Genomic DNA, 12737 nt, shown 5'->3' with positions numbered 1-12737 from the left:
GATATTCTTTCACCGCGAGTCTTCCAACGGTAAAGTGACACCCACATAAAATGGCTTTTAAAGTGTGATTCCTACCACAAAAATTTAGCACCGTTGCTCGACGTGCCCGAAAACATTTTGGCGAAGAAAGAATTTCAAATTAATACCATCTGTGCTAATGACTTGTGGGCAGCCTTGAACTTGGGTGTGTAAGAATACTTGATTGCCTGTCTTGTCACATCACTTTAGCAAGAGTCACTCTCTGTCTTCATGCCCTGCCCAAGCAAATTGACGTGATTTCTGCATTCTCTCGCCAGCGCCAAATGAACGCAATTTGACTCGCAAATGGAAAAGTTCACCTCATTAACATTTCAATGTGTCAGGGCATTTCATTTAAAATTCCATCATTTGCAGCACTACCAGATATTTTCCACCCTTCCGCACGCCCAAAAAGCATCGCGCTGAGGGAGAAAAAAATACCATCAATTCCGTCATTCGCTTGGTTTATGGGCAATTAATTGGGTTTAGAAAGCGAAATTACATAGTGGCATAATTTGAGACAATTCAGCCGTCGAAAGAAAAGCTCTTATCCTGTTGTATATGAAACCTTTTTGCCCGCACTTTTCTTGCCACCTTTTTTGCCGGCCCACGTTCTTTCCGCGACACCGGGCACAGCTTCCGTTAGAGATTCAAAATCAATATGCCGCTTTTATGTAACTTTCCGACTCACTTGCTTCCGGCTGTAATTTGTTTATCTAATCGCATTAGCGGACGGCACAAGAAACTCACAGGAAGAATTTAAGTCTCTGGAAATTGCTGCTGCTGAGTGTCTCTCTTTCCCTTCTTCAAACCCAGGAGGAGAACTTTTAATTCCTCTGCCTTTTTCTGGGCCACGCCGATGGAAAGAATTTCAGCTGCTCAGCCATATAAATTTATACACACACAGCGCGCACTTAAGAGATGTGCGGAATTTTTACGGCGCGCCTCTTATCACGCTTCTTCATGCCTGGGACTTTCCGCGAAAGACCTTTTCTTCACTGGAACAGAAAAATTTAATTGGCGGTCGAGTGAATATTGGGGCTTAAGAGATTTTTCAACTGACTTTTTGTGGGACGTGCAAACAGCTTAATTTTTCGAATATCAACACAGTTGTATAAAGTTGAAGATGCGAAACCTTTCACAAGATGATGGCACTGAACTCATTTCCAAACCAGAACTCGAGATTTTGGTCCTCATAAAGTATTCATAATAAGCTTAATTGTAAAACCTTTCACGAGAATGTGCATAGCGAGAAAATTTAAACGGTCATTTAGTGGTTGTTTTCATGATTCAAATATGGAAATAATCTAAAAATAAGAATTAATTTTAATGTACTAACTGTTGAAGAAGTCTTGTAATGTTTCTTTATTCAATTCACTATCCAAAAAACTCAGTTGGTGGTAATTAAAGGTCAATTAGTGTTTATGAATATGCCATAACTTTATTCACACGACAAGGCTGCTCTTGCAAGTGAGAAAAATTCACAAGAACCAATTTAAAGGTTGTGCTTGAGATGCAAAACTGTGTTTTTCTCAAAGTAATAAATTTAAAAAGTAATGCATTTTTTAAAAACATTTATTCTTTGCATAGAATTGTGAGAATGTGAACTGCCAAAATATCAGTTAGATAACATGGTTTCAATGCAAAATATTCGCAAAGTTGACTTCTTTGACTGAAAGTCATGCGGAAGTCTTCCCCAATTATAACTCGTACGACTGGTTTTATACAATTTTGAGATATATAACTTTAAAATGTGCAAGAAAACTCCACAGTCGCTTTTTCATCCCATTAGGCGAAAATACGGTGGAAAAGAACACGCGGTTTTCCATTCAAGGATGTTTGACGAGTCGTTGCGCTAAAGTGATTTCCCATCAAGTTCTTCTTCTACTCCCTCTCTAGCGCGGAAAATTCTTTTGCATAAAGTTTGTGGCATTTCGAAATCAAACGGCAGAACTCTCTGTTCAGCCCTGTGATGACTAGAAAAACCATTGCCAGTGAAAATGGTCGATTTGCAAATGCATCGCGATACAATGCTTGGCTTGTTCGTTTAAGAAAACACGACTCTGCGGAATGTCACGATTCGCAAGTGCTTCTCTAATTTCTATTTGGGATGTGCAGAAGATTCGGCGAAAGCTGTAGAGAGTCAGTTGCTGGTGTAATTTATGCTTTTACTGGTTCTGCACAAATCACAAAGCGCACACATATGGAAGTATAGTGCTCAAAACGTTTAACAATTGGATGCAATTGAGGCTTGGCGTCGGCGGAAGTTTTCGCCGAAGTTTGCATGGCGGTGAAATGCCGTATTTTGTGCTTCTGTGCGGCGCCAATGAAAAGTTTCAATTGAAAATTAAGGCAATCGAGCAATTTTCATGTCTGTGGAAATCCTCAAATGCAATCCAGTGAAGCATGATGACTTGATATTGCAAAACGCCTCCAAATGCCCCCTCTTGTGTCTTCCCAAACAGCACAATTTTTATTTGATTGACTGTGATTTCCACTCTTCATCTCCCATTCACATGCAGTGAGTTCTCATCATCGAAGTGATCGTCTGCTCCACTATTTACATTGACGATGTACAAAATTGCAAATTAATTTAATGATTTGATTTGTGCAGTGAGAGTGTCTATTTCGACAAGCACATCTCCCACTGGCGCTGAGAGCAACAATCATCTTATATAACTGTGTGAGATGTGAGGAAATTTTTGAGATGTTCACGTCTTCGGCTGGGTTCCTTTGCCGTGCCATTAAATCAATCGCACTGGATGAGAAATGGAACGTCGCTACTTATTATTTTTCGCGCGTCTCACACTATGTGTTTGCCCTCTGATAAGTTTCCATTAAACTTTCGTCGACTTCATGTGGATTCAACGTTTGCGCGATACAATATGGGAAATTGATGGCAGACCATTTTTCTCACGGTAGGCAGAAGCTCGATGGGCGGGCAACTAGGGAATGTCGAATTGCTTTTAAACACTGCTCAATTAGTCTGGCAGAAGGCGAAAAAACCGCGCTTTACCCACGGATTACGCGCATATTTCAATTAGAGATTCACAGACTGGAAATTGAGTGGCTTCTTGAGTGAGAAGAGGGTAAATTTTGGTAAATCTGTGCGGAGGAAGATTAAATGTCTCGAAAATGGTCGAGTCTTTTGCCCAACCATTCAGGTCAATTCATGTGAATCGAATCATAAAATTGCTAAGACAAAATTTTAATTATCTCCCTCTCGGTCACGTTCAGCGAGACATAGGAATATCAACGTGAATTTGAATGAGAGACTTTGAGATTCAAGACACAGGCAAAAGTGCAAACACATTTTTAATTGACACCATAAACTGACTTTGTAGCAAAATTGTGCTTCCATCTTTGCCCAATCTTTACGCCGCCATAATCTTGCTCATAATTGTATATCATTTTTGGGATAAAAGAGTGTCGCGCGATGGCGCTTAAGACCATCTTTTCATCCTTTTGATTGTGCTTAAGATGCGGTGTATATAAAAGTGAAAATTAAATTGTAGGAAGTGCGGGAAAAATCACAGAAACGTAACACGCATGTAAAAGAATTAAATGAATTTTGCAACTAGCATTCAACGTAACATAACCGATTTGCGTTGTTTTCATTTTTCTCACTAATTATGATAAATTTTCTTTATGGCTTTCCCTCACTCTCGCCAGCCCAAGAAATGGGTGACGTTGTCTTGAAGCGCAAAAAGATATAACACAAACTCTCACTCTTCTTAGTCCATTTACCGCGCGCACATGATAATGTTGCCATCTTCGCGACTCTTTTGTCTGTCTGTGCCTCTCTAGACGGATGTGACTTGCAATTCCAATGCTTGACGCTTTTAATTGATGGTTCTGAAAGTATAATTTACAACACTAGTCGATTTAAACTATATTCTTCACGATTTCTATTGTTTTATCATCTCGCGTTGCACATCGATGGCGGGACATGGCAAGAAGGCACAGAAGGGCGTGATCAAGGTGCTTTTGAATAATCGAGAAAGCGAAAGTAGAACTCGGTGCAATAGTCAGTTTAATTGCGGGGCTTTGATAAGATGAAAATCTTCATAACACTTTGCATAATAGAAATGTGAGATCATTAGTAGAAATTAACTGGGCAAAATGTGTGCTGAAAGAACACCAAAACTCAACCACACTCTTTATGTGCAATCAATTGAATTCCAATCGCGATCAAATTTGATTTAAGCATAACTATAATACAGATTCTTACAAAATTTGCAATATAATTTACTAATAATGCCATTATACGGGCGTATAAGCAGACAAGGAATAAATCATTGATTGCTAGCGGAACTAAAGATTGAGGCGATTGAGCTTTTTTCGCATAGTGGAATCGGGTTAAATTTTATAATCGCACCGAAAAAAAGAGAAGTTCGTGATTAATTTAGAGACATTCAATGTACAATTTCCATTGTAAGTGGTGCGCCGTCTCGGGAATTGTGAGTGAGTGTGTATTTTCTGCACAAGAAAACTCGGATGATTGAACAATAATGTGTCGTATGGGAAAAATCTTCTCATGGCAACACTGTTGCCATACAATTGCGGCGAAACCAGAGACAATAAATCGAGAAGATGTGCGATATTGCAAGTAGAAATCCATACACTTTCAATGAGAGATACACAATCCCACTTAATATCTTAATTAGAGTTAAGAATTTGCCTACGAAATAATTTCAAAATACTTCAATGCACCAATGTATGCAATTAGCACATAATTTGATTAGATAACACATGAATAGCAATGAGGTCAGCTGACTTTTTGCATTTGCAACTATATTGCCATTGCTGAAGAGACATGGCAAGAGCAGCTGCGGAATCCATCATGAAAAATTTATGGCGAGGTGCAGAGTGTACGCATTGTTGTGATGTTTTGATTTATTTCAAATCTGTTTCTGGGCATGGAAAAAAATCGTGGCATTTCTCGAATTTTTTCACCTTGCACACACACGCCATTCGTATGCCATTGTGTGGCAGAAAGTCCCATGATAAATTAACACGCTAATGCGGTGATGAATCTTTCATTCGAGATGTGATTTAATTTTTTTCGCTGTGAACTATCTCAAAAGTGAATCTACAGAATTTGAGATGAGATCATTTCGGATTATTTGACTCTTTCTCTTGTGTTTGGCGTAACAGACGCGCGATGAGGCAATGAATAAACAATCGCTATTACAATAATCACAGTAGTTTTAAACTTGAACTGAGTGAATTACTGAAATGCTGACTGAGTAATTGAATATGTTTTTTTCATGATAACATTGGCTCTTAACTTTTAGTTTATGATGCAGAAAAAAATTCACTATTTCTGAATATGCAAAAAAGTCATAACTTTTCGGAATAAAGCACGTGCTATATTTTGATTTCTGAATAAAACCACACAGTTGAAGCACGTTTTTCTATCAAAAAATTATCCAAACCGCAGCTATTATGTTATCTAGTTGTTAAATAAATCAATATTTGGTTTTCCCAGGATTCTTATTAGCCTTTTCGACACATTAATTATATTTGCTAAGTGATTCATGGAATTTCTGATCATATTAGATGATTTTTGCAAATCAGCGGAATTCCCTGTCAGCGTAATTTCAATTCTTTTTAATGTGCCATTCCTCAGAACTATGATTGACTGATTATACATCAACTGAAGTGTGATTGATTATTTCTCTCCGCGTGAATTTTTATTAGCCATAAATTTTTTCCCGGTTGTGCCTTAAATATGACATAGTAAATTATACCGCATTCGACGAATTCAAATCAGCGTATTTGACCTCGTGGCATTTCTGATCAATTTGTCGTTCCTTTCTTGCAGTGTCTGCGCCAAATGCCTCTGTGTGACTGTCCGGTGGGGCCTCCAGTGGGGCCCACCTTGGCGTCTGCGTGCGGTGGGAGTTCCTTCATGCTCTTCATGGGCCTCTTGGAGGTCTTCCTGCGCTCACAATGCGACCTCGAGGATCCCTGCAACCGGCCAAAAGTAGGACGAGGAAACTCATCAGCTATTCCATGACCGCACAATATTCTTTCCCTCTTCACTTTGCAGACCCGATCGGCCCCAGACATTGAGTACGACTTCATAGTTGTGGGTGGCGGATCCGGAGGAGCTGTGGTGGCGTCGCGTCTCTCTGAAGTCCCTCACTGGAAGGTCCTTCTCATAGAAGCCGGTGAGTGTGGGGACAATTTTCGCACAATGCCGAGAAGTTGACGAGGGAGCGCATTTTCCATAGTCATCGACTTCTCTTTTTTTGTCACTCGTTCCAATGAAAAGGCACACATTTCCATACAAATCTCGGGTGCGGGACTCACGAAAAAGTGCGCCAAAACAACAATGAGGGATTCTGTGAAATTTCGAAACACTTTCCCGCGTCAATTGCTTCACAATTTATCAATCTACATGGCAAATCGCCGAGTCAGTGAATTCTCTTCATATATGGTACAAAATATAGACTCGACAATGACCCCGTTGAAAGTAAAGCTCTGAGAGTAGTTGCAAAAAACTTTAGATTCATTCACACTAGCTTGCCATCCACATGAAATTGACTTTAGACACTTCAATGCACGGTAAACGTGTACAATGAATGCTTTCCGTGTATTAATTATGTAGATTTTGCCGTCTTATAGTCAAATATGTGTCTGTGATTGTTGAGACTCTTGCCATTCTCTTCTCAAGACGTATATCAATCTCAGATTAACTAGAGACAAACAGCCGAGAGGCTAGTAATTGTAGTTTCTGACGCGTCTTCACGACCTTTCTTCGAGTTCTTTAAATATTTTCTGATTGCTTTACAATGAGTTTCTAAGGAGGCGGAGCATCCGAATGGGCGGAGTTTCACAGATTTTGTTTATCGACCACTCTCTTAAGGAAAGTCTCACATCAAAATGGTTATGCGGAACTTTTCTCAATGCTTAGCCTCTCTGGGGATGAGAATGATCCACACCACATGCTAAATGCGTGTCTAATGTGTACGATTATGCCTCAATGAGCATAAATAATTTTTATATCCTCAACATGCTCTCCTCTGATTTACATTTCATCCACCGATTTTTCACATTTTACGGTCCCGGGCGGTGCGCGGGGGTGGGATGCTGCCGCGAAGGAGACAGCAATAATGGAGACGTGTTATGCAAGGTGGCGTGGGTGGGACGGCGGCCATCAGGGGAGAGAGTCAAGAGGCTATGAAAAAAGTGTGGAGAAAGATGAGGAAATGCTGAATGAGGAAACACGCAGCAAATCGAATTAAAGAGGAGAAATGGTGTTTTAATTTGGTGCTTTATTGAATTTTGAGCCAAGCTGAATGGGAGGAAAACATCCCTGAGAAGTGACTGTGAGCCATAAGTATCGCATCTGCGATTGAACCTTGATGTGTGTGACATTAAAGAAAAATCTTTTACCCAAAGAGGCTGTATGACTATCATTTCGTTACCTTTGGCGTGTAAATGGTGAATTCCTTGTCTTCTGGAGCAATATTGCTCAACTGCAAACACACGTGAAGTAAAAAGAGAGCAGGTCGCGGATGGAAAAAAGACGTCGGCTGAACTGGTATTAAATGTCATGATCTCGCGCGGTAAAAAGAGCACAAACACTCAGCAAGTCCAAAATCTGGGCAAAATTGCAACATTCAAATTTTGTTCAATCTCCTCTTCGGGCGCATTTTCGGGCCATGAAAGTCGCTGAACAATGGACTCATTAAGATTGAGTATATTTGAGAAATTCCACAAGGTTCAATTAAGCTGTGCTTTGCAATATCGCCAGATTCATCTGCAATCTCGTCTCTCTCGCTCACTTTCAGGCGGTGATGAGCCGACGGGCGTGCAAATCCCATCGATGTTCCTCAACTTTATCGGCAGCGACATCGACTGGGCCTTCCGCACGGAACCGGAAAGAAATGCCTGCCTCTCGTCGCCGGAACAGAGATGCTATTGGCCACGTGGGAAAGTGCTCGGCGGCACGTCGGTGATCAACGGCATGATGTACATCCGAGGAAATCCACAGGATTACGACGAGTGGGAGTCACTGGGAAATCTCGGCTGGGGCTATGACGATGTGCTGCCGTTCTTCCTGAAGGCCGAGGACAATCAGCAGATGGACGAGGTGGACGAGAACTTCCACGCCACCGGAGGACCTCTTCCGGTCTCCAAGTTCCCCTACCACCCGCCCTTCTCTTATGGCATTCTCAAGGGTGGCCAAGAGCTGGGCTTTGGTGTACATGACCTCAACGGGGCCAACAGCACGGGCTTTATGATTGCGCAGATGACCAGCAAGAACGGCATCAGAATGAGCACAGCACGATCGTACATTCGGCCCGCGCGCGATCGCTCCAATCTCCACATAATGCTGAACACGACAGTGACCAAAGTTCTGGTCCATCCAATGTCGAAGAGCGCTCACGGTGTTGAGATAATTGACAAGATTGGACACACGCGGAAGATTCTGGTGAAGAAGGAGGTCATCGTGAGCGGAGGCGCCGTCAACTCACCACAGATCCTCATGCTGAGCGGCATCGGGCCCAAGGAGGATCTCATGAGGGTTGGAGTGCGTCCCATTGTCGACCTTCCCGGCGTCGGTCGCAATCTGCACAATCACGTGGCATACTTCGTGAACTTCTTCATCAACGACTCTGACACGGCAGCCCTTAATTGGGCAACGGCTATGGAGTATCTCCTCTTCCGCGATGGCCTGATGTCTGGCACAGGGATTTCCGATGTCACCGCGAAGATCTCCAGCAGATTCGCCGAGGACAGAAACAGTCCGGATTTGCAATTCTATTTCGGCGGTTTCCTCGCTGACTGCGCCATGACTGGTCAGGTTGGGGAGCTGAGATCCAATGGTTCCCGTTCCATTCAGATCTTCCCAGCTGTGCTGCATCCCAAGAGTCGCGGATACATCACTCTGGCCAACAATGATCCTCTGGCTCATCCCCAGATTGTGGCCAACTATCTCACCGAGGAGATCGACGTGAAGGTGCTTGTGGAGGGCATCAAATTCGCGATAGCCTTGTCCGAGACGCCTTCTCTGAGGGCCTATGGAATGCAGCTGGACCGAACTGCAATTCCAGCCTGTGCCAATCTGGGATTCGGCACGCAACAGTACTGGGAGTGCGCCGTGAAGCAGAACACCGGACCGGAGAACCATCAAGCTGGATCCTGCAAGATGGGGCCTCTTCGGGATCCGTACGCTGTCGTGGATCACGAACTGAGGGTGAGGCTCATAATCATGAACCATGTTGTGGTGTCTGTTATGCAAAACATTCCTTTGTCTTCTCAGGTCCACGGAGTGCGCGGTTTGAGGGTAATCGACGCGTCCATCATGCCGAAAGTAACATCTGGGAACACAAACGCCCCCGTTATCATGATTGCCGAGAAGGGCGTCCACCTCATTCGACGGGCCTGGGGAGCTCGCTAAGTAATTCCCCCATCAATTCCCGCCCCCTTTTGTATGATTTTTTCCTCGACACGAGCTTAGAGAAGACATCACTCTGAGATTAAGATTGTAATAGGCGACGTCCCTTCGAGACAATAAATTTAATTAGGAAATTTCAGATATATTCTGCGCCACGCGTGGGCGCGCTTTCTCTTCCCCGCCCAAAGTCAATTGCATGTCAACAATTAATGTATATCGACGCGATACAGAACGCCGCTCGCCAGACAAATTACTGTGCACTATCAAATGCAACCCAGTTCCTCGTGTAATTGGCAATAATTGACAGCTTATCACTCAGTCAACACTTGAATTTCGAGTATATAAATCCGTGCCAGACACCACGGAAGGCACCACAACACTTCAGAAGCCTTCCAGAGTATCAGGTAAGAAAGAAGGGGCGAAACTGACCTCCGTGACAGTCAATCCCTTTGCAGACATTCAGTTCCAGAAATGGCCAGAGCTACTTCCTACGTCCTTGCATTGGCTTTCTTCGCCTACTGCACGCTCCTCATCAGTGGTAAATATTCACTATAAAGGATTTATGGGTTTGCTGGATTTGCGCGCAAATGCAGCAAACCCTTGACGCACTTCTATGCAAATTATTCTCCAGTGGAGCAAAATCGTTTCAAGACTGGCTTTCAGAGCGAATTAGACGAAACGCTCTGGCTTGATTATCCAGAGCATGTCAGAAAATCCACCAACACCAACCTTTTCTTCCACAAGTGTCAGCAATGCCACAAGTCGACGGACCTGTCTCTGGACCCGTCGCCGAGACTGAGACCTTCGCCCAGAACCAGACCAACACCGCCACCCAGACTCAGAATGACACCATGCAGCACGCTAACGGAATGGCCTGCGGCGGCGGCGGCGATGCTCCAACCACTGGCGCCCCCAACAGCATGCCTAGCTCCGTGATGGACAACGTTGCCGGCCAGAACACCCCGCACGAGCACTAAGCGCCCGCCCACGGACCCCGAGCCATCCTGGACAGTGTGACGTCAGCCCCGAAGGGATGTAGAGCAAATAAATTAAGTCAGCAAATGTCCAATTGCCTTCTCATTTCACCATTGCCGCGGGAAATTGCACGAAATTGATGAGAGCATCATGTCTCAATGTCACGCTAATTGAATTGAATATGATGTCCATTTGTTAGGGGCCATTTATTTGCTCATTTACCGGATACTTCGCGTTCGCTGGCGATGCATCTTCCGGACTCAATACACTTTTGACCACACAAATCACGCACTCTTCAATGGAGACATTATCATTCATCCGCAGACAATTTGTGTATAAAAGTGCCTTTTTCCACTGCAATGCTCATCATTTGCGATAGATTTGTTCACGCGAGAGGTAATCTGTTGACTCAGTGCTTTCACACGGCAAAGGAAGAGAACTTTTCAGTGAGCAATTTGAGCTTTTCAGTGAATTCAGTCGCTCTCATATTCATCATGGAAATATTGATTGAGAAAATGTTATTCGAAGGATGAAAAGTGTTCATTTTCAATTCATTTCATACTATATTGATTAAAAGTGCGGTAGAAGTATTGAATGCTGAATATTGTTCGGGAAAATGTGTGCAGAATCGAATAATCTTCAGCGAGTGGTTTCAATATTGAATGAATATGAAATTTGAGTTTCAATTTTGGATATTTTCGACATGTGTATTAGTTTTAGGCTGTGGCCAAACAAGGATTACTCATTATTCGCGTTCTAGTTTTAAAAGCTGCATTGAATGACAATAGTTAAGCTTTCTAATCATTACGTTAAATTGGGAGTTTTCAACATTAATATGCTATATTAAGCGTAATTAGAATAATATGATGATGAGATAAGACTGTTGAATAATCCCACCTGTGTCATCTTACGCATTAAAGGCATTAAAGTGAAGAAAATTATAGTATTATCATTAGTTATTGAGGGACTACAATTTAAAGTACTTCATTGTTGAAAAACTCTTACGATGCCCAGCAGTTCTATTAGAAAGGTTTCATTTCATCCTCTTGAACATTTCAACACAGCAAACTTTAAATGGTGGAAAGCAAAACTTCCAATAAACTCAAAATATGTACGAAATGTGATAAGTTGCTCTCTACGGTACAGAATCCATCCAAGTTTTCAGGAAATCTGAGGAAACCTCCAGGGATTTATTCATCACCATTTCCCAATCCTTTCTCCTCTTCTCCAGGGTCGCAATGTTCAGTCAAAATCCCAAGATTTATCTCCTCGTGGCGATGGCCTTTGTGGCAATTGCCATCAATTGCGACGCCTTGAAGATGCAGCAATCGGGATCGATGTCCACACCTGCGAAGCGCTCGGGGCAGGAAATGACCACACTCGAGGCAATGGTGGCGTGCAACGAGAGCTTCCGCACCACCGAGGAGTTCCTGCAGGAGCTGAACAAGACGGGCAGCTTCCCAGACGAGTCCGACAAGACGCCGATGTGCTTTCTCAAGTGCTACCTGGAGAAGACGTCCATCATCAGCGACGAGGGCGACATCAACGACGAGAAGGTGCTGGTGATGTTCCCCACGCTCACCACTGACGGCATCGACGACTGCAAGAAGGTACGTAGGACGGTTAAATGTGAAATATAGGAGCGATTTGTATTCCCATCTCTCGACCCCGTCGCCGGGGATTCTCAATGTTCTCAATTTAGGAAATGGATCACACGAATAACGTGTGCGAGAAGGTCTACTTCCTCGTCCGCTGCGTGATGACTCGGATGCTGGTGGACGGGCGGAGCAGCGACAATAAATAGAGACGTGAAACACGTGTCAGGCTAGAGTGGAGGGTGCTTTTTTAGATCTTCGCAAATAGATACCACTTGACATTGCAGCACTCCCCATAGAACATTGTACTAACAACTTGCGTGCAAATAAAAAGTGTCGTAAAGACGACAGTAAATGTATCAATCGAAAATATGCCACTTTAACGAGCCACGCGTTCTCCCATCCCATCCGACGACGATGATACTGAAAAATGTGGAATCGATACGTGGAGAGGAAAATTGTATGCACAAGAAGAAATCCCGATTTCCATTCGCACTGGGAGTAATTTGGAGTCATCGATGGGAAAGAAAGATATATTTCGATCCTTTTCGGGCGTTCAGAAGCCAAAAACACACCTTAACCGTCGTAAATCCTTTTTGATTGATTGCGTTACTTCTTCCACGCACACCCCAACTCCTCACCAGCTCCTTACACTCGCTCTCCATTTGCTAATTTAGCCCACCCTCAGTCTCGCCATCCCCATTTCAATTTGCTGTCGTGCTCCGGCTGCGGGGAAA

General features: G+C 43.3%; 2 protein-coding genes and 1 long non-coding RNA gene across 3 annotated transcripts; all 3 read left to right on the top strand.

Annotated features, from left to right (window-relative positions):
• The first annotated feature begins 5857 nt into the window (after positions 1-5857).
• Positions 5858-9609, top strand: LOC132257683 (glucose dehydrogenase [FAD, quinone]). The gene is made up of 4 exons (XM_059754687.1): positions 5858-6007; positions 6074-6194; positions 7821-9229; positions 9296-9609. Exons 1-4 carry the CDS (start codon positions 5858-5860, stop codon positions 9431-9433), a joined length of 1818 nt encoding a protein of 605 aa, XP_059610670.1. The 3' UTR covers positions 9434-9609.
• A 2-nt stretch (positions 9610-9611) lies between these two features.
• Positions 9612-10264, top strand: LOC132257684 (uncharacterized). Its single transcript, XR_009468258.1, has 3 exons — positions 9612-9834; positions 9886-9968; positions 10175-10264. It is a non-coding gene; the product is annotated as an uncharacterized LOC132257684 (long non-coding RNA).
• A 506-nt stretch (positions 10265-10770) lies between these two features.
• On the top strand, positions 10771-12379 carry LOC132257401 (general odorant-binding protein 84a). Its single transcript, XM_059754281.1, has 3 exons — positions 10771-10851; positions 11637-12015; positions 12108-12379. The coding sequence occupies exons 2-3, from the start codon at positions 11644-11646 to the stop codon at positions 12207-12209; spliced, it is 474 nt and encodes a 157-aa protein (XP_059610264.1). The 5' UTR covers positions 10771-10851; positions 11637-11643; the 3' UTR covers positions 12210-12379.
• The last annotated feature ends 358 nt before the right edge of the window (positions 12380-12737 follow it).

This window comes from Phlebotomus argentipes, unplaced genomic scaffold, assembly GCF_947086385.1.
Source record: "Phlebotomus argentipes unplaced genomic scaffold, Phlebotomus argentipes genome assembly scaffold_4, whole genome shotgun sequence".
NCBI lineage: Eukaryota > Metazoa > Arthropoda > Insecta > Diptera > Psychodidae > Phlebotomus > Phlebotomus argentipes.
This window is presented reverse-complemented; position numbering and strand designations above follow the sequence as displayed.

Bases quoted from the DNA above. Each gene is read 5' to 3' on its own strand.
- LOC132257401 (XM_059754281.1), top strand. From the start codon at position 11,644: ATGTTCAGTCAAAATCCCAAGATTTATCTCCTCGTGGCGATGGCCTTT. The intron at 12,016-12,107 runs GTACGTAGGACG...TTCTCAATTTAG, and splicing joins GCATCGACGACTGCAAGAAG to GAAATGGATCACACGAATAA.
- LOC132257683 (XM_059754687.1), top strand. From the start codon at position 5,858: ATGCCTCTGTGTGACTGTCCGGTGGGGCCTCCAGTGGGGCCCACCTTG. The intron at 6,008-6,073 runs GTAGGACGAGGA...TTCACTTTGCAG, and splicing joins ATCCCTGCAACCGGCCAAAA to ACCCGATCGGCCCCAGACAT. The intron at 9,230-9,295 runs GTGAGGCTCATA...TTGTCTTCTCAG, and splicing joins TCGTGGATCACGAACTGAGG to GTCCACGGAGTGCGCGGTTT.